At 37.2% G+C, this 26,192-nt stretch overlaps 1 protein-coding gene across 1 annotated transcript in view; it reads right to left on the reverse strand.

Annotated features, from left to right (window-relative positions):
- Window positions 1-21,594: 21,594 nt before the first annotated feature.
- Window positions 21,595-26,192, reverse strand: part of Nrg3 (neuregulin 3) — a 550,956-nt gene continuing 546,358 nt past the window's right edge. Inside the window, exons 8-9 of the mRNA XM_042054014.1 lie at window positions 22,339-22,410; window positions 21,595-22,102 (exon numbers count right to left, since the gene is read on the reverse strand). Of these exons, the coding sequence (XP_041909948.1) occupies window positions 21,595-22,102; window positions 22,339-22,410 (580 nt within the window). The remainder of the gene's footprint in view (window positions 22,103-22,338; window positions 22,411-26,192) is intronic.

Genomic DNA, 26,192 nt, shown 5'->3' on the forward strand with positions numbered 1-26,192 from the left:
CATACTCAGTAACAAAGCAAACTTCCACAGTTACAAAAACATATTAATAACCACCTGTATCTTATCGGATCACCATGGATTAAAATTAGAATTCAACAACAATGCTACCCCCAGAAAGCATACAAACTCATGGAAACTGAACAGTCAACTACAGAAACACACCTGGGTCAAGGAAGAAATAAATAAAGAAATTAAAGTCTTCCTTGAATTTAATGAAAATAAAGACACAACATACTCAAACTTATGGGACACTATGAAAGCAGTGCTAAGAGGAAAATTCATAGCACTAAGTGCCTACTTAAAAAAAAAAAACGGAGAAAGCACACATTGGAGACTTAACAGCACACCTGAAAGCTCTAGAAAAGAAAGAAGCAGACTCACCTAGGAGGAGTAGAGGACTGGAAATTATCAAACTGAGGGCAGAAATCAACAAAATAGAAACACAGAAAACAATCCAAAGAATCAATGAAACAAAAAGCTGGTTCTTGGAGAAAATCAACAAGATTGACAAACCCCTAGCCAAACTAATCAAACAGCAGAGAGAGAACACACAAATTAATAAGATCAGAAATGAAAAAGGGGACATAACCACAGACACAGAGGAAATTCAGAGAATCATTAGATCTTACTACAAAAGGCTGTATGCCACAAAATTGGAAAATATAAAAGAAATGGACACTTTTTTAGATAAGTACCATATACCAATGTTAAACCAGGACCAGGTGAACAATCTAAATAGTCCTGTTAGTCGCGAAGAATTAGAAACTGTTATCAGAAACTTCCCTACCAAAAAAAGCCCAGGACCAGATGGTTTCAATGCAGAATTCTACCAGAACTTCCAAGAAGACCTAATACCTATACTCCTTAAGGTATTTCATAATATAGAAACAGAACAGTCATTGCCAAATTCCTTTTATGAAGCTACAATTACCCTGATACCTAAACCACACAAAGACTCAACCAAGAAAGAGAATTACAGGCCAATCTCACTCATGAACATCGATGCAAAAATTCTCAATAAAATACTGGCAAACAGAATCCAAGAACACATTAGAAAAATTATCCACTATGATCAAGTAGGCTTCATCCCATAGATGCAGGGCTGGTTCAACATATGAAAATCTATCAATGTAATCCATTATATAAATAAACTGAAGGATAAAAACCATATGATCATCTCATTAGATGCTGAAAAAGCATTTGACAAAATTCAACACCCCTTTATGATAAAGGTCTTTATGATTAGGGATACCGGGGTCATTCCTAAATATAATAAAGGCTATTTACAGCAAGCCGACAGCTAACATCAAATTAAATGGAGAGAAACTCAAGGCCATCCCACTAAATTCAGGAACACGACAAGGCTGTCCACTCTCTCCTTATCTCTTCAATATAGTGCTTGAAGTTCTAGCAATAGCAATAAGACAACACAAGGGGATCAAGGGGATTCGAATTGGAAAGGAAGAAGTTAAACTTTCGTTATTTGCAGATGATATGATAGTGTATATAAGCGACCCGAAAAACTCCACCAAAGAACTCCTACAGCTGATAAACTCCTTTAGTATCGTGGCGGGATACAAGATCAACTCCAAAAAATCAGTTGCCCTCCTATATACAAAGGATAAGGAAACAGAGAAAGAAATCAGAGAAGCGTCACCTTTCACGATAGCCACAAATAGCATAAAATATCTTGGGGTAACTCTAACCAAGGAAGTGAAAGACCTATTTGACAAGAACTTTAAGTCTTTGAAGAAAGAAATTGAAGAGGATACCAGAAAATGGAAGGATCTCCCTTGCTCTTGGATTGGGAGGATCACCATAGTAAAAATGGCAATACTACCAAAGGCAATCTATAGATTTAATGCAATCCCCTTAAAGATCCCATCAAAATTCTTCACAAATCTTGAGAGGACAATAATCAACTTTATATGGAAGAACAAGAAACCCAGGATAGCCAAAACAATCTTATACAATAAAGGAACTTCTGGAGGTATTACCATCCCTGACTTCAAACTCTATTACAGAGCTACAGTATTGAAAACAGCTTGGTATTGGCATAAAAATAGAGAAGTCGAACATTGGAATCGAATAGAAGACACAGATCTTAACCCACAAACCTATGAACACCTGATTTTTGATAAAGGAACTAAAAGTACACAATGGAAGAAAGAAAGCATCTTCAACAAATGGTGCTGGCATAACTGGATGTCAACCTGTAGAAGAATGAAAGTAGATCCGTGTCTATCACCATGCACAAAACTCAAGTCCAAATGGACTAAAGACCTCAATATCAATCTGAACACACTGAACCTGTTAGAGGAGAAAGTGGGAAGTTCTCTACAACATTTGGGCACAGGAGACTGCTTCCTACGTATAGCCCCAGCAGCACAGACATTAAAGGCAACATTGAATAAATGGGACCTCCTGAAGCTGAGCAGCTTCTGTAAAGCAAAGGACACTGTCACTAAGACAAAAAGGCAGCCTACTGATTGGGAAAAGATCTTCCCCAACACCGCAACAGACAAAGGTCTGATCTCCAAAATATATAAGGAACTCAAGAGACTAGACTTTAAAATGCTAATGAACCCAATTAAAAAATGGGGCACTGAACTGAACAGAGAATTCTCAACAGAAGAAGTTCGAATGGCCAAAAGACACTTAAGGGCATGCTCAACATCCTTAGCAATCAGCGAAATGCAAATCAAAACAACGTTGAGATACCATCTTACACCTGTCAGATTGGCTAAAATCAAAAACACCAATGATAGCCTTTGCTGGAGAGATTGTGGAGTAAGGGGTACACTCATCCATTGCAGGTGGGAATGCAAACTTGTGCAACTGCTTTGGAATGCAGTGTGGAGGTTTCTCAGGAAATTTGGGATCAACCTACCCCAGGACCCAGAAATCCCACTGTTGGGAATTTACCCAAGAGATGCCCAATCATATTACAAAAGCATTTGTTCAACTATGTTCATAGCAGCATTATTTGTAATAGCCAGAACCTGGAAACAACCTAGATACCCTTAAGTGGAAGAATGGATGAAGAAAGTGTGGAATATATACATATTAGAGTACTACTTAGCGGTAAAAAACAATGACATCTTGAGTTTTGCATGCAAATGGATGGAAATAGAAAACACCATCCTGAGTGAGGTAACCCAGGCCCAAAAAGATGAACATGGGATGTACTCACTCATAATTGGTTTCTAGCCATAAATAAAGGACATCGAGCCTATAATTCATAAAAAAATCCTAGAGAAGATATATAAGAAGGTAAATCCAAAGGAAAACATATAGTTATCCTCCTGGATATTGGAAATAGACAAGATTGCTGAACAAAAAATGGGAACATGGGGGTGGGATGGGATGGGGGAGGGGGGATGGGGAGGAAAAGTGTGAAGTGGAGGATGGGAAGAGCTTGGGGGAATAGGATGGTTGGGATATAGGAAGGGTGGATATGGGAACAAGGAAGTATATATCTTAATTAAGGGAGCCATTCTAGGGTTGGCAGAGACTTGACTCTAGAGGGGTTCCCAGGTGTCCAGGAAGACGCCCCCAGCTAGTTCCTTGGGCAGCTGAGGAGAGGGTGCCAGATGTCCAGATCCTATTGCCATACTCATGAATATCTTGCATATCACCATAGAACCTTCACCTGGCATTGGATGGAGAAAATGACAGAGCCCCACATAGAAGCACCGGATTGAGCTCCTAAGGTCCTGATGAGGAGCATTAGGAGGGAGATCATGAGCAAGGAAGTCAGGACCATGAGGAGTGCGTTTACCCATTGAGACGGTGGGACAGATCTAACGGGAGACCACCAAGTCCAGTTAGAATGGGACTGATGGAACAGGGGACCAAACCGGACTCTGAATGTGGCTGAAGGTGGAGGAGGACTGAGAAACCAAGGACAACGGTGATGAGCATGAACTCTACAGCATGGACAGGCTTACTGTGAGCCTTGTCAGTTTGGTTGCTCACCTTCCTGGACTTAGGGGGAGTTGGGAAGACCTGGACTTAACATAGTGAAGGGAACCCTGATGGCTCTTTGGCTTGGAGAGGGATCTGAGTGGGGGTGTAGAAGGAAGCGGTGGGGCTGCGTCCCGCCACCCAGCCTCCGGCTAGCTTTACACCCGAAATAATTACACGGAAATTGTATTCTTTTAAACACTGCCTGGCCCATTATCTGTAGCCTCTTATTGGTTAATTCTCACATCTTCCTTTAACCCATATTTAGTAAGCCATGTAGCACCACGAGGTGTGGCTTACCAGGAGAGATCTTAACCTGTGTCCATCTCATAGAGGAGAATCATGGTGACTGCCTGAAGCGTCTCCCCTCTCTTTCCCAGAATTCTGTTCTGTCTACTCCACCTACCTAATTTTCTGTCTCTTAAATGGCCAAGGCTGTTTTCTTTATTAATTAACCAATGAAAGTAACATAGACAGATAACTCTCCTCCATCATGGGGGTATAGGTGGAAGGGAGGGGAGGGAAAGGGGAGGAGGAGGGGAGGAGATGGAAATTTTTAATTAAAAAAAATGAGAAAAAAATTCCAAATTTCTTATAACAGAATACAACACCTACTAAAAAATGTCCTTCTAAGTCTTGTATAAATATGATATTAAGGAGTTCTATGAATTCAATGAAATTGAACACCATAATTTGTATAATAAAATATACTTGTATTTGTATGCTAAGAAGCATGGTGAATAAAATCGGCTATACTCTTAGTCTTTCTTCAGCCCTCCCCCAACACATGGTCACTGTCCAATGTGTTAAGATGATCTCGGATAATGGAATTTAGTATTGAACTACTCTAAGTTTATAAATAATCAGCAGAGATCCCGCCCTGCCCCCACCTTGGCCCTTTTTGTCCTGGTGGCTTCCCTGGGCTGCCTGGAATCCCTGATCCTGTGCTCTGGAGTTCCATATGGACTGAACCTCCACCTGGCGATAGATGAAGAAAATGACTGAGCCCCACATTGGAGCACCGGACTGAGCTCCCAAGGTCCTGATGAGGAGCAGAAGGAGAGAGAACATGAGAAAGAAAGTCAGGACCGTGAAGGGTGCGTTCACTCATGGAGACGGTGCGACAGAACTAACGGGAGATCACCAACTCCAGTTGGAATGGGACTGATGGAACATGAGACCAAATCAGACTCTCTGAATGTGGCCGACGGTGGAGGCTGACTGAGAAGCCAAGGACAAAGGCGCTGAGCTTTGACTCTTCTGCATGGACAGGTTCTGTGGGAGCCTTCTCAGCTTGGTTGATCATCTTCCTGGACCTGGGGGGAGTTGGGAGGACCTTGGTCTTAACATAGAGTAGGGAACCCAGATGGCTCCTTGGCCTGAAGAGGGAGGAAGGGGGGGTATGGGTATAGGGGAGGGGAGGGAAGGGGGAGGAAGAGGAGAGGAGATGGAAATATTTAAATATATATAAAAAAGAATTCTCCTCATGGTCTAGAACTTACCTTCATTAAGTACTTATGAGACAAACTGTCCTCTTGTATTACATGAGGTCTGCAGGTAATGAATAAAAAGTGTGTGATTAAAAAAGAGAAATAATCATCAGATTTTGGAGTTAGAAGGGCCTTTAAAGACTACTGTGTGAGAAATCTCATCACAAATATAAAGCATAAGTGAATCATTTTCTTGTTTCAATGTGTGATTATTTGCATATGCATTAATCTAACCAAATATTTCTTACTTGTATTACTTCATCGGAATCCCTTGATCCATGCTTGTCACGCCAAACCCTAAAGCTGTCTTTTATAAAAAAAAAAAAAAAAAAAAAAAAAAAAAAAAAAAAAAAAAAGCCATTTTTGAAAGGAAATGTGGAAGAGAGTCCTTGTTTCCTTAGAGCTCTTTGGTGACGTCTCAATGCACTCGAACTAATGTCACTACTCCCATCTCTAAGGCTGTCGATCGCCCCTTTGTGCCAGCCTGCCATTCATCACCATCTCCTTCCTGTCTCCACAGTTAGTTCTACAGCACACAGCCTGGTCTCCTGCTGAAGAAGAATCATTCTAATTTTCCTCTTAGCTGACTGCCTCATGCTTGGTCTTTCTTCCTCCTGGATAGTCCTCACCTGGCCATATGATTGGAAGGATCATTTTAATTACTTGGTCCTATGTTGAGAAGAATATCCTTGGAAGCAGAATTCCTACTCCCCTAAATAAAACAACCCTCCATTCTTTATTTCTTATTCTCCTATGGTCTATTTTCTTTGATTTGTTTTCAACCATTAACCAATCTTGTATCATTTAGTTATCCTAGTGCGGAATTTTTGCTTTGGGACAGTGAGGACTCTATTTACAATTTCTGTTGTATCTTAACTCTTAAAACTTCCCTATAAGGATGAAACAGAGGGAAAGAATTCAAAAATCCCTAACATGGATTTGTTTCAATATCAGGGTATATGTTACAGAGAAATTGCCATGTTTACATATGAGGATATAGGTATGGAGAAATGACCATGCATCCATGTGGTGGCATAGAAATGGAAAAAATGACAATGATACACATGGAGGTTATATAGAGAGAAACTAACAAGTTTACATATGGAGCAATGGTAAAGAGAGATGAAAAGGTTTACATATAGAGCAATAAGTGGGAAGAAATGATCATGCTTATGTCTGGACTCACAGATATAGAGAAATGACCATCTTTACATATGAGGGGATTGGTATGGAGAGATGACAATCTTAGTGTTTGGGGCATAGGTATGAAGAATATTTTCCATTCTTGTCAGCCAGTCACTCTGTACAGGAAAACTTTGGCGTCTTAGGTTTTAAGAATAAATTGTTGAGTTTATAGACAAGAACAATAGCTCTTTCTCTCACCTAGGAAAAAGCAGACTTGGTTATCAGAATTAGTGTCTCTTTGATGTCTTACTAGCTCTGATACTTGCTGAATAAATACTTTATAATCTGACTTTCTATGGTTAAAGAACGTTAATACATGTTTAAACTCAGAGTTAGAAGATGATAATTGTTAGTATTACTTTATTAACAACAAATAAAACTCCGTGCACAACTAAATATCTTATGGTTTTCAAAATTTTGAAACAACCTCAAGTTCATCCTTAGCAACTCTGCTGTTTAAAGTATACATCAGTACATCTTACGAAAGGACAATGGTTTCATGGATGGTTTGATGTAAGGTATTGTCTGCCAAGTATTAAGTTATGAACCAAATGAGACATTAACTTTCTGAGGTAGAAAGAGGCAGTCAGGAGAGTTGCCATTCGCCCCTGGCTGAAGGGAGATCTTTACAGTAACTTAATGCCATGAATAAGCCCATCTAATCTCTGGAAAATAGGAGGCCTCAGGAAAACAGTAATGTACTGCATCTTGTAGCCTCCTCCACGAAACCACAGTTTCAATGCAAAGAGAAGAAAGAAGCCCTAGTTAATCAAAGCAAAGAGGCATGACACAGACTAAGGCAAATTTCCCTTCCAGGAATAAACCATAAAACTATGTGCTCATTAGTATTGGAGTATAAGGAACACATCAGCACTTAACAACAGTTTAGAAATGGGTTATCGAATTTAGGCTACAGAAAATTCACATAGAATAAATGTGTTACTGATACAAAAATACCCATTCTTAATATTTTAACATTTCTTTCCAACAGTGTATATTGAGAACATTTTCTAAAACAGATTTATTTGAAGGTCTGATACTTCATTCAATATTATTATATGTTTTTTATACAATAATTTATCTGCTGCTATACTTTGAGGATTTTTCCTATTGTTTTCCATTGGTTTATCTTATATAAGGAAATGCTACATGAAAAGAAACAGGTGGCATTTAAACATTTCTTACATTATAAAATTTAGTCTCACCATACATTCCAGATTTAATAGAACAGGGGGAACAATATTTAACATAATTTCAACTCTGCAGAATTTAATGGAATTGTATCATTAACTAAAATAATAATTTTCTTAACAATTTGTTTCATTTTCGCTGCTATAAAGCTGTAATCTAGTGAACATCACTGTGCTACAAATTATCAAGTGATTGTGTCTAAATGATTTCTACCACAAACGATTTCATCCATTAAACATGGTTCTCAAACACAAACTGTCATTTTTTTTTTCTCTTTTAGTCCTTCTGTGTGTACACGTAAGTTTCTCTTTTTGCTACTTGGCTGTGATTCAGCTAACACACAGTTCTCACTGAGGCATCAATCAAAGCATCTCATTTTTGTCTTAACGGAACCTCTAGCCTCTAGAATGAAGTACAACACACACTAGGGAAACCATTAAAGATTGTCAGAGTAATGAATTAACAACTGATGCTCAATACTTTCTTATTTTTCAATGTTATATATTTAAGATACTGGACATTAATCACTTATGTTATAATATTCCAGTTTCATCATTCACATAACATTTTTCTAATTATTAATCCTAAAATGAATATATTTTAAGTTTTCTTCTTTTCTTGTTATTCCTAGAAATTAAAAAGATTCCATTTGAAACTGACATTTATAAAACCTTGATGTGAAAATATATTTCTTCACCTTTCTTTGTGAGTCTTTTAACATAGCACCAATTATAATTTTAAAATACCTTCAAATTCTGTTCATTTTTCTTTATGGATAAATGTATTTCAGAGGCACCATTTTTGGTCCATTTCTCTCTTATTTATTTATTTATTTATTTATTTATTTATTATGTATACAATATTCTGTCTGCGTGTATGCCCACTGGCCAGAAGAGGGGACCAGATCCCATTACAGATGGTTGTGAGCCACCATGTGGTTGCTGGGAATTGAACTCAGGAACTTTGGAAGAGCAGGCAATGCTCTTAACCTCTGAGCCATCTCTCCAGCCCCTGGTCCATTTCTCTTTATACTTGTGTCAACCAATCAGGCTCAATGCCTGAAGCATGAGATTTCTGCTTCCACACCAAGTTGACCCTTATTTCTCCATGTGCTTCTAGTTTATACCTGGACATTGAATCTTCAAGTCCATGTAGCCGTCAGATATTGTTTGATATTTCCTAACTGTTTTTCTTTTTTAATTTAATATTTTTTATTTTTCTGGAACATTTACTGCTGAAGTTTCTTTTTGTGATCTAATTCTACTATGACCACATTTGCAACTTTCTTCCTACTCTTTTCTTATTGTTAGATCGTAGTCATCTGTCTGAATAGCATAAGAGTGGGAATGTAGCCTTCCACTCTAATAGCAATGAAGACAAAGTTTAACTGCCCACCTAGCACTCACCACTGGCTTTATTCTGTTGATGAAGTAGATAATTTGACTAAATTAGATAAATGGTTTTATTGAAGCAACCACACTCAAATGCTATCTGTTTATTGTGAAGGAAGAAAAGCCAGTGATTAATGACCTAATAGGAATATGTCTTCAAACTTTTGAAGTAAGTACCAGACAGCTGTTGTGATTTCGTTTTTTATTGTGCTCTTTTTTTATTTTTATTTTTTTATTGTGCTCTTATAATCCATTTGGACATACTTCATTTACTATAACAGAGGACAGTAGTAGTGTTCCCAATGAAAATTCTGTCAAGTATTAATATAGCGAGCATCCCAAATGTTCTTTCTAATATAAGAAGCATTTATGATGCTAACATTTATGAACAGTTGATCTGTGCTTGTAATAATAGAAAACTGGTTGACAAGTCTTGTCCATGCTTACCTGTTTTCTCACAGCTGGCCATGGTACCTGACCCCCATAGCTAAACACAAAATATAAGGAAGTAAGAAAGTGAGCAGGCATGAATTCCATCCTTTGAATGAAGCCGTTCCTCAGATACTTAAACTTTCTCTTGTGGAGACTTGTTTTGGAGTTGGAAATGTTTGCCTGGAGATCTAGAGGTTCAGTTGTCCAGAAAGTGCTAATGTCTCATAACTGATTTCTTTTCAGAATCCCTCCAATAGTCATGGACCACTGCAGGCTTTCTGTAATCCTTACTTCAGGTTTCCATAGAGCAAAGACATCATTTATCCTCACACTGAGGATTACACATAGGGATCCTCCTTCCCATTCTTCCTGTGTCTCTCCAGGCTACCCAAGATAGGGTAACCTCCAGCGAAAGTTCTTGGTGTTTTAGTGTGCTCACACTTGAACTTCCAGAGGACAAACACTATGACATTTTAAAAAATTCTCTGAATGTTCTTAAATGTGCCTTAGTGTGAGAAAACATGTTTCTCTCTTCATCTGAAAAAAAATCAATGCAAAATTCTGGAAATTCTTTTTCCAGGAGTTCTCACTCCATCCAAAGTTTCAATTTCCATGGGAAGGATTGTTGTGGTATTTCAATTGTATTTTAATAAATAAAGACTGCTTGAAGATCTGGGAGTAAAAACAGTCCCACTGGTCAGCCTTACAGACCAGATTATGGTAACACACACCTTTAATCTCAGTAGCCACAATGATATGCACCTTTAATCCCAGTAGCCACACTAGTTGCCATAGAAATCAGGTGGTGCATGTCTTTACTCCCAGTGGTGCAAGCCTTTAATTCCAGCCCTAGTGAGGAATATAAAATGGGGCGAGACAGCTTTCAGACACAGTCTTCTTTGGATCGCCATTTCAGACTGAGTTCCGAGGTAAGAGACAGTTGTTTTGCTTTTTGGATCTTCAGGTTGAACCCCAATTTCTGACCCTGAGTTTTTATTAATCGTGCTTTTATTAATCGTGCTTCAAAGGATTCAAGTAAATGCTGGTGATTGAGAAGTGATTCTGACACCTTTCAGCATGCCTCCTTAGCTGACCTGGAGCTTCTATAGTTTCTAAAGCCTCCTATAGCTTTCTCAACCCGAGAGTCTTTGTCAAGTTTGGAGGCATGTTAGTTTTGTTTGTTAGTCTATGCATGGATCTGTAAATAGTAATCACATATTTTGTTATTGCAATGTACAAAATAAATAACACAGATGAATATTAATCGCTAATTATATCATTGCATGTATGTGCACATATGCACTAAAATCTTATTTGTAAAATTATTTGAACTTAGACACTCAATTTAAATAACTGGGAAGAAAAGACAACTTATCTCCTCTTTTATTTCTCTTTTTTTATTTGCATGCATGTCCTGATATGTATAATCTTCTGCTTTTAATCTATTTGTGTCCATTTTGTATTTCCTGAAGAGTTGTATACTTCATTGGTGGTTTCATGATAATAAACAAGAAATGTTTATTCAGTTTAATAAAAAAGTACTTCCATACTTGTAATCTATACACTTAGTGTTTTTATTTTTCTTTTTGTATTCATTGTGCATATTTACATCATTTTACCTTTTCAGATAATTTCATATTTAATGTCAAATATAATCTTTTGTTTATTTATGTGTGTATATGTGAATGTGTGTGTACATGCGTGTATGTGTGTGTGCATGTGTATGTACACATGTGTCAGTGCCCATAGAGGCCCGAAGAGGGAGTTTAATCCCTGAAGTGGAGTGACTGGGAGTTTATGAGCTGCCCTGTATCAGTGTTGGAAACCAAACCCAGGTCTTTTGCCAAGAACAGTAAGTATTCTTTACCACTGAGCCATCTTTCCAGTTCTGTTTAAAGTATTTTCTTAGATTCATTGAAATCTTATTGCTATATATCTCTTTCTTCTTTAATGTTGTACTGGTTTAATAATGATGCAGTTTTCAGGGGTATTTTGATCTGCTGTAATTTCCTTTTTTAGTTTTGGTTTTGATTTCCCAAATGCTCTTTAATGAATTATTCTATTTCACATATGGCATTTGCTATTTAAAGGGGAGGTATTTTTTAAATTTTATTTTGTTGAGAGTTGTTTTATTATTTTAAACAATTTTTAAATTGTTATCTTCTTAACACTTGAAATCTGTGTTTTAGGATAGAAATACAGAAAATTTCTTAGCCTTTTGACTTTTAGCTTTAATCTCCCTCGATCATATTTTACATTGAAAAGTCTTCTTTGATTCTGTCAGATTTTAATTCCACTTTTTAAATTTATTCTTTGAAAGGATTCCTCTTGACTGCCTTTCACATTATGCATTCTTTTTCTTCCTATCAGTCATTAACTACTATCTTGCATGTTATTACTGAACATATCTTTTTTACTTTGATATAGCAGCATATACAGTGGAAATTTTATTTAGAAATGAGCCACAACCTCTGAGTGTTAAAGGGAGCATGCTCAGTGTTTGAGTGCACAGATGGTTGCATGTTGGTCATACTATGGTAGTGCATGTTCTCTTTGCTTTGTGTAACTAGAAATTTCTCTAGAATTTGTATCTAGCATGAGGAAGGTCAAATGACTCTTCTTACTCCTTCTACTGAACACATTTTAGCAAGTTTTTAATCTTGGCTCAATGACTGAATGGATATAAGCTTACAATAATATTTTGAGAATTTCACATTTTGAAGTGAAGAGATAAATGTCATCATAGAGTGCACACTCTTGTCATGCTGATGCCTATTCCCTGATGGCAGCTGCAATGTTTGTAGCCAATGGCCATGACTGTCATGAGATCCTTTGAGTCTCCTTCTCGACACTTACCTTTGATAAAAATGGTGATGTTCTTATTATCCAGTGACTGCCTTATGAATGTAGAAATTTAATATATCCCCCCAAAATTGAGTACAACTATTCTTGTATGAAGTCTTTCCTTACAATTTTATAATATTTTAATCAAACTCTATCAATGATACCATCAAAAGACAAAATATATACCATGAGGGAAGGTAGCATCTATTCTAATGCCAAGAAAACATTGACTGATGTGAACATTCATGTAATATTAAATATTGACACATGTCAAAGTAATAAACACCTAACAACGAATTGAATTACACACAAGAGATATTTACAAAGTCTTGCACCATATGATGGCTTGTGTACCAATCACACATGCTAGCAGTAGTTCTAATAAATACTAATAGATCATATTTGTAGTTAATTAAATATGATATAACGTTTTAAATGCTAGTTGACACCAATTTTCTGACATTGTTTATTTGTTTTAATTAAGAGTGAAAATAGATACTAATAGTGATTATCGCCTGATAGCAATTTAAACTTTCCTCATAGGTTTTATATATAAAATAAGATGGAATATTTTTCTAGTAAGAAAGTAAAACTAATTTTCACATTGAGATACTTTTGCTCAGCTCAAGTCAATTGGACTTAAACTAACATCCTTTAAATTGATATGCAATGAAAAGGAGAAAGCTAGAGCCCGAGTGTTGTTAAAAACTCTGTGTCTGCCACTTCCAGAAAAGCAGCTGAGAAATGGGAAATGAATTTTCATAATTGTCATACTTGGTGACCCAGTCATACCATTTCTTGCAGTGTGCACAATCACAAAAGGCTTCAAGTTGTTTTGAACTGCTAAGATTCATTATCTTTCTTTACACACCTTATACAATGTTTACTTTTATACTTTTAGCCCACATCTCAAAAGTTACACACTTTATCCCAAAGAAAAGCATTACTTACAATTTAAGTCTTCAGATGCTACGAAGCTCATTTATGAACCTGCTATCTCTTTCCAAAGGAAAGAAAAGTTTTATAATATCACTTGTGGATTATTTAACAAGAGTGAGTGAATTGTAAAAATTTGAATTTCAAATGATAATGGTATATCTCAATAAATTAGAAACTGCAATGTACCTAGCCTCTAAATGAAATGTTTACAAAGAAAACATCTTACTACAGAAAAGTAAGAAGTTGTTTAAATTATAATACAAAAGAATAAGATAATATTATTATAAAATAGAAGCATATGCAGGTGAAAAGCATGCAAATATACCTCATTTAATGGTTGTGATATAGCTGAATTGATGAGTGATTAATTTGTTCTTCTTCACACTTTCAGTGATAGTAGTTTTAGAAAAACATCATAAAATAAATGACAAAGCAAACACACCATTCTTTAAATCACCCTGTGTCAAAATAGTAAGGGCACTATCTCTTATTTTTGGTAAACGTAGGGTTGCCAGTGGTGCATATTCCCTTTGTATTTTCAAAGTGAAATCCATTAAGCATCCTTCACCCAATTAATCAAAAGAACATCACAAAATTTCTCAGTCTTCAGAGTGCTTTGCTACTGCTTAGATTGTGGACTCAGACTACAAGTTCTGTCTATGTCACAGAGTTAAGGTTTTTGGGTTTTTGTAGGTTTTTTGTTATTTTTTTGAGACAGGATTTTTGTGTAGCTTTGGAGTAGTTTAGTTTTAAAGATATGTCCATGTCTTTCCATATTTGATTCAGTAGCTTCTTCTATGCTTAGACTAAAACATGAATCATTCAATGAAGTTTATCAGCATGAAAATAAGGTTAAGGTAATATAATTTGGAAAATCAGATTTGTGTAAAGAAATAAATGCTGGTTCTCATTCACTCTGTGTCACATTGAAAGAAATGTTAAATGTAAACCTTTTAGTGTAACTACATGTTCAATGGGAATAAAAAATACTGAGAAAATACTTCTATAAAAATGATATATTCTTTAGAATGATGTTGAGTTTGCATTAAAGAGATGTTTTAAAAATTCACTTTGTTATAAGAACAAATAAATATATTTGCCTCATATTTCCTTCTGTTCTTCACTTTTGAGTTTTAGGTAGTAAATTTTTTACATCAAGCCTTCATGGGCATGATTTGCTTGTGATTCTATCCAATTTGCTGTTTAAAGAAGAGTCATTTGGTTTCACATACTTCTTTCTTTGACTTGACTGGATGATCCTGGCTTCCCCTCCTTGAACATGGAGCAGACTACCATAAGGAGCAGTTCTGGGAACAGAAAGTCATTTAACAATGTGAAGAAAACTAACAGGCCTATGATACAGTGAAAAACATTCTTGCCATTTCCATTTGCAAGTTTCCTATATCCATCACTAACACAATAAAAATGAAGAAAATAGCATTGGTCTCTTCTTTTACTTGAAAACCCCCCATTTGACAAAGCAAAGCTAAACAGCAAACATACAGGAAGAACACAACCTAAGAGATTCTGAATGCCTTGATACAACCAAAGTGTGCAAGGAGCTTACATATGTTGGTGGTAGCCAGGATTTCACACCAGATAAAAATGTATCTGATGAAGTCACAATGCAAATTGATGATGAAATTAATATTCAGCAGAATAGAACTGCACTCAAAAAGTGAGGTAGAATGGAGAAAAACTTTACCAAATGGTGAGAGATTAAGTCTAGTCTAGTCTATTTTCCCCAGAGTACTTGCTGTGGCTTTGAGTTGTTGTTCTTTTAATAAGATAGAGAAGTGGTAACATGCTTCAGAGAAAAGAGGTTATCACAGGAAAATGGCATTGTTTTTTAATAAATGTTTAAAATGACAAATGAACATTTCTATAGTCTTCTGTTCATAGTTTAACTCTTTTGACCACAGTTAAAAGAATGGTTTGCTTTACTTAACATGCATGACTGCATATTTGTCAAAAAGCATGAGCCAAGGCATTTCCTTCTAATTATTACTGTACACGTACAATGGCCACAGGCCACACATGAAGACGTAGCCATATTTAGGGTGAGAATTTGTGTTTTCGCATTTGTGTCTGTCTGAACAAATGTATCTGTCCTCCAGGTTTTTGTTGACAAAGGTAGCACTCGATGGTAGGTAGTGATACCAGTGATAAAAGTCAGAGTAAACTGTTGCGGGAGCTCCTTCTGCTCCTTCGGCCAATAGCCGCTGAGATACCAGCCCATTGGGGCATGGTTTCTCTTTTTAAAAATGTGGCCACTTCCCTCCGCTTGCTCTCTGGCTTCCGGCTCTGCTTCCAGCGACTAGGCTCCCTTCCTGATTGCGCAGAGGGCTGTTGTCTGGAACGGTGATCTGTAAGTTTTTCCCTTTAAATAAATAACCATTCTATTATTCATAATTCCAAACTGGTGTGGGATTGTTTGTGACGTATGCCTTCAGTAAACCAATACACATTCTTGCTGTGTGCACTTCTCTGTAAGAGACACTGAACCAGAGGCCTTTTGTGTGGTTAATATGTAACACAGCTTAGTGATCTGTGTGCATGTAGTTTTTGAAGCCCTTAAATTAGTTTACTGTAAAAATATATACCACCAGTGTAGAATATATTGCAGTTGTCTCCGTGGTTCCTCCGACCTCTACATATACCAAAATCAAGTCCAAGAAATATAGGGGTCCCCATAATATGATTTTTCAAACTACAGCATAGAATTCTTATAATCTGAAATCACAACACAAGTGAAATTTAATGTCTTTGATTCAAATATTTTAACATTTCACATTGTTTTATTGAATACTAAAAAAAAAAAAACAGACTTTATGGGATCTTGACCAAAACAAATAATAAATAGAGGAATCAGTGCTTGTATGGATGGTACTGAAGAAGCATATTGGTATTGATTCATCAAAACAGCAATTATCAACAAAAGTCAGTAAGTACACACTGCTTTTTTTGGTGCCCTCAAAGTTAGAATTATTTTGAACATTAATGGCTAAGTTTCAACTGAGAATGTAGTCAATTTTGTAGGATTTATATTAAAAGGTTTGTGTTGAACCAGGGTTAATACCAAATTCAGTAAACTGAGGAAGGAAGATTGTGTGCTCTCTAATAGCCTGAGCCACATGGCAGGAACCTTTCTCAAAAAAAATAAACAAGAAACCTGAGATGCAATTGTTTGAGAGCACCTATCTGTATATCTATAGATTGTTCACATTTTGGACCAAATGTGTCTCACTACTGCTTCTGTAGCTAAAAGGCATAGTCAAGGTCTGATGCCTGCTGTGGAGGAGTGCTACTCTGCTTTTGATAAACTCTCAGATTCTCTTTAGCGCAAATATAAGGCAAAGAGTGACCTTTGAATCTCAAGCTGTAGAATCAGTTACTTCCCAGTTATCCCGACTTCATCCATCACCTGACCTCAGTAAATTTACCTTAAATTTAACCATAGCAACAATCCTTTTACTCGATAGCATGTGTTGTTACAAGTGTTCCATAGGTTTCAACTCTTACAAGACTTTATGAGATAGATCTATGGGCATGGAGTACTTACAGAACAGTGTTGAATGAACATGTAAGTTGACCAGTCAAAATCGGGATTAGAATGACTAGATAACAAGGTGGTTGACTAGAAAGGAAAGAAATCAAAGATGAAGTAGACCATATCCCTTGTGTAGCAATGAGGTCAAGAGACTGCTCTTACAGATGTAGGTTAAACGCTTTCACAGAGATGCACATCTAACTTATTTCCCACAGTACAAGATTGCTTCTCTTCACACCGTCCTTTCATTGGCAACAATACACATGTAATCAGTACAGGTATTCATGACAAACAGTCATCAAAGGACAAGAAGCTTGCTCTCTGTTTCACCAAGTCCATGTGATAACTTTGTTACTGATTTCACTGAGGTTTCTGACGTTATGAATAGACCTCCTTGTCATATCCACACACTCTGCCCTTACTAGATTTCAGTTTTATCATTGGTTAAAAACATTGTTAGAAGTATACTTAATTTTAAAAAGCCTGCATTTGTGATAAGTATACACTTTTGATAAAGTAAGCATTTACAGCCATTATTAATTGCCATTTTAGGAAAGAATCTAATATATTTTAGTGATTTTTTTTTGCTTTTAATTTTCTAATCCAAGGATATTTCAGTTTAGCTATGAAAGAGAAGGAACTGAAAATGTCTGTCTGAAATAAATGTTGATATTTGGCTGTTCATGATGTTTCATGGAATTTCATGAGCTAATCACTTGGTTTTTGTCAAATGAAACAAACATGAGGATACTCAAATAATCACACCAATTTATTATTCATATCTATATTGAGGGTGTATTCACAGTAGGAAACACATGAGAGAGGGAATGTCTTCCTTCACCCTCAGTATTTCTTTAAAAGGGAAAGAATGAAAAAAAAGGAAGAGATAAAGCTCATTTGAAAGTTTCATTTCCCAGGGCATATTGAGTGTTTACAAAATTGAGACCCAGCCTAAAGCTTGGACTGGTCTTCCTTGGAATGATGACTAAATTTCTGAAGACGAGATACAAACAGCATTGACATGCTATTCATCAAAAACACTGTAGTGATGCTATACAATTGAATAATAATAAAAAGTATTCTGTATATATATAAAATGTTTCCCAGATACCAAAAGATCAAATAAAAATCCCTCCCCACCTGCTGTGTTCCTAGGTATACTATATACTCCGTTGAGAAAAGTATCTTAGCACTTGATCTCAGGTTCACAGGGCTGGAATCACCCCACACCCTCACACACTAATTAGGACTCGTGATTTTCTATAGCACCATATGGCAAGATAGGGGTTTTTTGATGGCTGCAAGTGTTGAATGTATTCTGTTGGAGACCTGGTTACCAGCAGCCTCAGCATTGGGCACCAGGGCCCTTCTAAAATGATAGTTCTTATTCATCTCACAACTGAGGGGGTATTCATAAGTCTGTATGGCCCTCTACTGTTTTTTGGTCTGTGTGTTATCTAGCTAGTTTGTGAAGTCCTGAGAGCAGCACTGTTCTATGTCTCTTCTATTGATACTTAAAAAGTGATGTGAATCATTGTGTGTGTGATGAACTGACCTTAACTTATAGCTAGGTAGATACTGGGGTAGAGTCTGAAAGAGAGTGTTTAATATACACAGGAAGAAGAAAACTCAGACACTAACTTGCCTACATCATTTCTATTCTCTACCCTAGTAATATAACATTGGTCATATTTTGAACTGCAGCATTCCACAATAGCTATCATCAATTTAAAAGTGTTTTATATTAAAAATAACAGGAAATGACTTAAATAAAAAAATGAGTGATAATCTGTCTCCAGTTAGTGATGAATATGTATCTTATTTAATTGCAAATATCCAAATATCTGTTCCCATAATAAAGACAAGAGAAATAAAGTAAATTCAAAGGCAGGGTGTACAAATTGTCAAGTCTTTGTAAGCAGATGAGCTTGAAGAACACAGCACTGATGGCTCCAGGTATATAACAGGCTAGGCTAAAGTAGAAGCCTCAATGTTAACTACAATGGGCAATTGTCAACTGGTGACCTAAGATGTGCCTTTGAGCTTAGACACTTTGCAGGAGTCCAAGAGGAGACAAAGACCCCAGAAACTACTGCAGATAACTGTTTCTATGGAGCATTTTGTCTTGAGTGTTCAAAAAGTAGCAACATCTGTAAACTTTCTGTAACATGGCTGGTGGATATGCCTGATACTTATGATCTTCAGGATATGGGGAAAGGGTTTGCAGTCTAATCATATGGTATACAATCCTTAAATAAGATGTTGTGTCGAGACTTGTTTCATCGTTCATACATTTTTGGCATAAAGGATACATTAAAAAAAAACTTCTCTTGCTGAGAATACCAGCCCTCCTAGGTAGATAAATGGATAAATGGATACTTTAGATAAACAATAGGTAACATTTTAAGAAAAAATAAAACATACAAATAAATAAAAAAAAAATATAAACAAGGTTGACCTCAGTAGACCAGCATGGTCTCACAGTTGTTTGTAAAAAACAACATAATGTTTCAGCGATTGCTCAACTTTCAGGAATTTACAGACCTTCAAATGCCTTCTATGATGTTCTTAAGTAGAAACTATGTTCAAACGAGAACTAAGTTGAGCGAGAAAACATTTAAAATCTCCAATTTTTTTGAAAACATGAACACGAACAATGTTCCTGTTTTATTCAAAACTCTGATGGCAACTAATGATGACATACAACTTTTATGAGATAAAAGGGAGGGTTCCACCAATGTGTTTTCAAAATGAGCCCTCAGATTCCTGTTAAGCAGCTTTGATTAGTTTTTTAATGCTCTCTCTTTTCCCTAGACGATATTCTATCTGTTATCAATGAAAGCTCGCAGATAACAAGTTGCAATGTGTTTAACAGCAATAACTTACCTGAAGTAAGAACTGTATGTTTTCTCTCCTGAAAACCAAATATTTGAAATTTTAACCAAGCTTTCCCCAAACTACAGTAAAAGCAATCTTTTATGTACTTTCAAATACTGTGCCTTTTTATTTAAACAGTGTAAACGTAACAACACCACCAATAATCAGATAAAGACTGGGTATGGGAACACTAGTTTCCTTGAATGCCCCATAAAAATAAGGGAAAATAAAAACAGACACATCTTCAGGAGGTTTTCAGTTCACCTTAGCAGTGGTAAAAATATTGCTTTATTCCAAATGAACATACAACACAATTTATTGTTTGGGGGGCATTGCTTGTGAACTGAATAGTCTGGGATTTGTGATTTTCAACAATTTGTTCCTTCTATGTTAAACAGAGAAGCTCGAGCCTCTGCCTCCACAGAGCAAACTTACTGTAAAGTAGCAATGAGGACGACAAGAAATTAAAATGGTCAACTGTTAATTTGATAATTAATGTTAATTTGATAATTGGCTTGTGTCAGTAATTTAAGTAAAAGATTCAAAATAAACACATCCTCCATTAATTTGCTTTGTGATACTGATATCAATAACCCAAAGACTGTTCTTTTCAATAGTATTCTCATCAGAAAAGGGTCTAGACCTTGTCAAGAGTTTTTGTAAGACCCCCACCATGCAAGTCACCTTGGTTCAAGAACTCGTTAACCAAATTTCTATTTAATGGAAAGTTTTAAAGTGAAAAGATTTAAGAGGGAAAATTTCTTTTGAATACTTGATTCCCTGATGTTTGAGAACAAATTTTTGCAAGCCTTAATATGCACACACATGCACACCCATACGTACAAGGAACACATGTGCATACAGCGTACGTGCTTGGGTGAGCAAGTCCACATACTCGCAAGCTCATACCTATGCACACAGGTACACACACACACACACACACACACACACACACACACACTGAGAGGTGCCCTTTCAGAGCTTCTAAACACTTTCCAAGAAAAAACATTTCTATTAGCATAATTTTAGTGGCACAACATTGTCATTTGTTATTTGATTTTTTTATCTCTTCTCCTATAAGAGTTTCCCATCTCGCTCTGAGGTTCTGTGCTTTCAAGTGTCAGAGAAAGATGGCACATGAGAGTAGCTAAGATTCACCAGGTTACTCCTATTTTCCATCTTCCTTCCTGTTCGTGTTTCCCCGCCAGTCTTTAAAATTCAAATACAAAGCATTCCACTCCTTGACGTGACATAAACAGTGGTGAGAGCATTTGATGAATAGAAATTTAGGGGTTGGAAGTCAAGTGCCAAATGGCCAGGGCTACCTGCTCACTGGCACATCCTCTCTTGGGATATAGCTCATGTCTTTGAAGCTGGGTGAACACCAGTTTCTTTTCCATACAGATACTGGCACTATGGGACCAGAGGTTGGAATTGGCCTAATCTTCCAAGAGCCAAAGAGGACAGTGTGGGGGCTTAACCGAAAGTGGATTCAGAATCCTCCACCCAAAGCTTTAGTGGGAAGCTTTATCCTTCCTGAAACATTTCTTTTCTTTCCCTTTAAAAAAATATTTTGTTAAAAAAACACTATGATATGAGGGCGGCAGACTATTTGGTTTTTTTTTTCTAAGTAGATGCTCTTAAATTAATGCATATAAATAATTTGTATTTAATTTCCTCTCTTTCCTGTTGAGCAAAGCAGAGAATGCACAGATTTCTACATCTCGAGTCACTTGGTTAACACAGAGTCTCTTTGTATTTCATTTCTTACGACAAATTGTGCCTCTCGTTCTGATTTGGCCGTGGGACTCAGGGGAAGGAAGGCTGTGTTTTCACTGGCACTGTCCTCAGTTTCCACGCTGGCCAGTTCATAGTCTTCTGACCGCCTGGCATCAGTCAGAATCCGGATCTGTTCCTGCACAGTCTCTAGCAAGATCTTCACTTCCTGTTGTTCTTCTAGAAGACAATCGCTGACTGGAATGCTCGCATTGACGATGTCAGCGGAATAGGAGTTTTTGCACCATGTAATGCTTTTGACTTCAGAAATCCCTGGCATTTGCATGCAGGTTTCTTCTAGACCCACCGAAGGGATGATGGGCACAGAGTTGGCCCTTGGGGATGAATAACCCATTAGGTCCTTTTGATCCAAGCTATTAAAATAGGGGTTTGTTTCTCTTGAAGGCAGTTGCATATTTATGGATGCGTTTTGTTGGGTTCTTAAGCCATTGGATGCATACCTGTCAAAAGATGAAGAGAGTCATATTCCGGTCTCCACTGTGCCTCTGAGAACCATACCATCCAAAAAGTCCTCCACATGCACCATCTCACTGACTTCTCACAGAAACCCCATGAGACGGATACTACACTCCCACGGACAGAAAAGTCAATTGAAATTCAGATCAGTGAAGTGACTTGCCTAAGGTCACACAGAAAAATAAGTGACAGACTGAGACTCAAACCCAGATCTTCTTACTTTAAGTCCAGGGGTCTTTCAACACACCACAGCTGTATAGGCAGATGGGATATAGTCTTCCTGACCTCTATCCTAGAATACAAAGTAAATGGGCATTGAGCACGTAAGTGTGACCTTTTCCATCGTGACAAACAGGACATCACCACGGCATTACTTCACTCATAACTCTTCCACCCTTTTCAGACCTGGGTCTGCCTATTGACTGGTGTGGTCACCATAATTGAGAGCCATCAGGAAGTCCATTATTGACCATCAGGTATCGCGGTCCTTGAAGCTTCTGCTTTACACATGAAATGTATATTGAACTGCTGTTGACAGTTTGCCCTGTAGATAGCGTGCCTTAGTGCTTGCTGGGCCATTGCTGAGCCAGAGGACCAAACCAGGGGTGCCCAATCCCTCTGCCGGTCCAGTGGGAATATAAAGGGTGTTCCTATAATCGTTCCAACCTAACAGGGCTCTTCAGTGTCCCTACAGTAAATGAGAGCGCTGATGTTCAGCAATGGCTTGTCACAAATACCAGCGTGCCACCCTGGGTAATTTAAGGATTCTAGGATCTGAGTTTTGAACTACTCAGGTATGGTGATTTTTCTCCTTTGATCTTTCCAGTGTCTGGAGTGGAACAGGTGTAACAGACTTTGTACAGTAGATTTTGTCATACTCTTAGTGAGTGATCTTTAAATAGTAAACATTAACATGTAAGCATAAGTCAAATAGGTATAATATATTTAATATCCTTGGCTTATATTGTAATGTAAATAAAAATTGTTTGTTTTATATATGTAAAGAATAGTTACAATGAAATGTATTGAGTAGCTGCAAAGAAGTCTCTACTGTGAGGCCACAATGGGGTTAGTGTCACCAGAATTGAGTAAAGAGAGGTGAATAGCACTTGTGTCTTTTTTCCATGAATTCAGAATAGAGTTGGAGACCAATAAACCCTAATCTAATTAACACAGTAATGAATGAATATACCTCTAAAGAAAGTACTCTTTTTATAGCTCATTAACTAATATCAGATATAACAGCTAACATTTACACAGTGACTTGAAAATCACTTTCTCCTCTAATTATCTCACAAAAAATTAGTTTATCATTTTTATGTGATGAAGGAGTAGATATTTCCACGGGGCATTCAAATGACCTGCCCCAAATTACACCTCTACATAAGCAAGAGAAGGATTCAAATCCAAGTGTCAAGTTGTCTCTATAAAATTCAGAATCAGCTAAAGAAGAAACATCCTAAGGTAAACTAGATTATAACATCCCTTTGGTTATTTAATTTCATACAGCCATGCATAAGAATATTCCCTGTGGGATCTTAACCCTGTGTCTTATATGACAGAAAATCAGATTCATGAATCAATTCCAATAAGAAGAATGAGCAAACCTCAGGCCCTTTTGCTTTAGTCTTTGGGTCCACACTTTCAGAATGTACAAATATACATAAAATATGCCTTCAGATATTTATGTACAGAAAGGAGCCAAGAAATATGACTGGAATAGCACCATATCTATATCAATGTCATCAGGGTAGATCTATGGATAAAATACAATAAGCTGTAATATGGTCATGATAGCAAGAGATAAATTCTGCCGGGAAAACGGTGAATCACAGAAGATGTTTATCACTATTTGCTGTGATGACTCAGCAATGTGGCAAGGCCAAGCTCAAAGGCAATTAATGCCAAACCTCAAAAATCCACATCTTCAACCTGACACTGAATTAAGGACTTAAATGAGAGAGAGGAATTGAAATTAATTACCCTGTGTCATTTCCCAAGCCAACTACTAGACACGTAACTGGCAATAACTGAATATTAACTCTTGCTACAGAATGAAGATATCATTAAAGAATAATAGTTCTCCAGAGTTGATTTAATTTTGAATAAGAAGCCAACATCATTATGTAATTTGGACTCTCAGACAAATGGAAGCTCACTCGAATTTTCCAAACTCAAAAGGCACATGGGGTTGGTGGTAAAAATCAAAGTAAGTATAATCTTAGTGTAATACAAGCCTGGGTTCAGTACCACACAAAACAAAAATATCATCTCTCATACTACTTGGATACTTGGGGGCTGGTGATGCTGTGAGGTTTAAATCAAACAACTGTGAAGTTTAATTAAAACAACTGGGCCATGCTCTAGAACCAGAGGTATGGGTGACCCGCAAGTCTTCCTTGGGGTTGCTGTGAAGAGTCACAGCTATAATATTTCAGCAAATGTTGAAGTGGAATCAAAATTTATAGATGGGATTGTAATATAGAAGCTCTTCATAGCTCTGTAAAACCTAGAATCTCAACAATTCCTTAACAGTTTGATGCTGAAATTATTCATTGCCATTGTAATTTTTTGGGTTGTACTCCCTGCCATCAATCAAAGAAATCAGAGGCCAGAAAGTACGTTTTTTTTTCCCCCCTGGGCATGTGAGTCAAGAAAGGTGGCAATAACTAGTGACTGTTTGATTTGTTGTAAGCCAGGAATCAAGCCAATGACTTAGTTTCTCTAGTTGACTCTTAAGATCTATTTTCTGTGGCGAGGCTTATAGTGGTGTTTAGGCATATAGCAGGTATATAAAACTGACCATCCACACAACCAGTGATTCCATTTTACACTGTCAGCCATTGCTGTGTTTTCAGCACATCCATTTCCTGGTTTCGCAATTAATTTGGTCAGAAAGCTAATACATGAACTCACTTTTCTCTTGGGATGACCAATGCTACACTGAGATGGCCCTTTAAACTTTCCTATCTTTGTTGTGTTCACCAACATCTTCAAAGAATATCAAGATGTAAAATGAATCAGGTTGCTAACTAGATGATGTGGGAACTAACTATGTTTTGGATCATGACCGGTTTGAAGATGTCAGCCTGACTTTTCTGAATCTGTTCCTTTTTATTAGCTCCTTTTTATTTATATATCAAATAATTGGCCTGACACATCCAGTACAATCCTTTGTGCATTATTACCAGGCATGGCACTGCCCAGAGCATCAGTCAGAGAAAGGTATCCTCAATCTTCTATCTACCCCATTCTAAAGGTCTTGCTGTACTAGGGCAGATGATGCATTCAAGTAGGCCAGCTTTCCTGCCCAGGAGGGAAGGAGCATACATGAAGCCTAGTTAGTAGACAACAACTGTATGCTTGGTAAACAGGAACATATGGCCAGTGGGTCTTGCAAATTTATCCACTCCCCTTTCAGGCTAAGTGTAGATTTGAAAAATGAGAGATGTGAAATTCCATTACCAACCCCATTTGCAGTCCTGAGAGACAGTCAGTCCCGCAGGAATGGAAAAGAGCTGTTTTTAAGACTGATAAGAAGATTACTCCTGAGATTCATTGTGCTGAGGCCAGAGAGATGAACAGAGTCAACATTGATCAACACTGGATGCCCACGACACTGAGCAATTGCATGTGTCCAGCCAGCTACAGAGACAATTAGGTGATTGCCAATCCAGTGGTCATTAAGCCAACATAAAATTACAACCAGGCTGACCCAGGACAGAAAAGAGGAGGCAGGAAATGAAAACCTCTGAGCCCTGGAAGGTCTGTGGATGTGTAGCTCAAACTGCAAGTTGCTACAGGCTCTGAACCTCTTAGCGTCAGGAACATTTGGGGTGAGAGCCACTATGACCAAGAGGGAAAACAATTAGGATAAAAGACAATTATGCATGCTAATATTCAACGTAAAAAAAGAAAATGTGTGCAGGGACATACTCCTCTGAATCAACACTGATTACTGATAAAGCAGTTATATACAGGGTCAATATAGATACAGGCTAAATGTCAACCCCTTGTCACAGGTAAGGGCATGAAAAATGCCAACTGCATCTTCACTCGCACCACAGACTTTAT

The sequence above is a fragment of the Arvicola amphibius genome, chromosome 12, assembly GCF_903992535.2.
Source record: "Arvicola amphibius chromosome 12, mArvAmp1.2, whole genome shotgun sequence".
Taxonomy (NCBI): Eukaryota; Metazoa; Chordata; class Mammalia; order Rodentia; family Cricetidae; genus Arvicola; species Arvicola amphibius.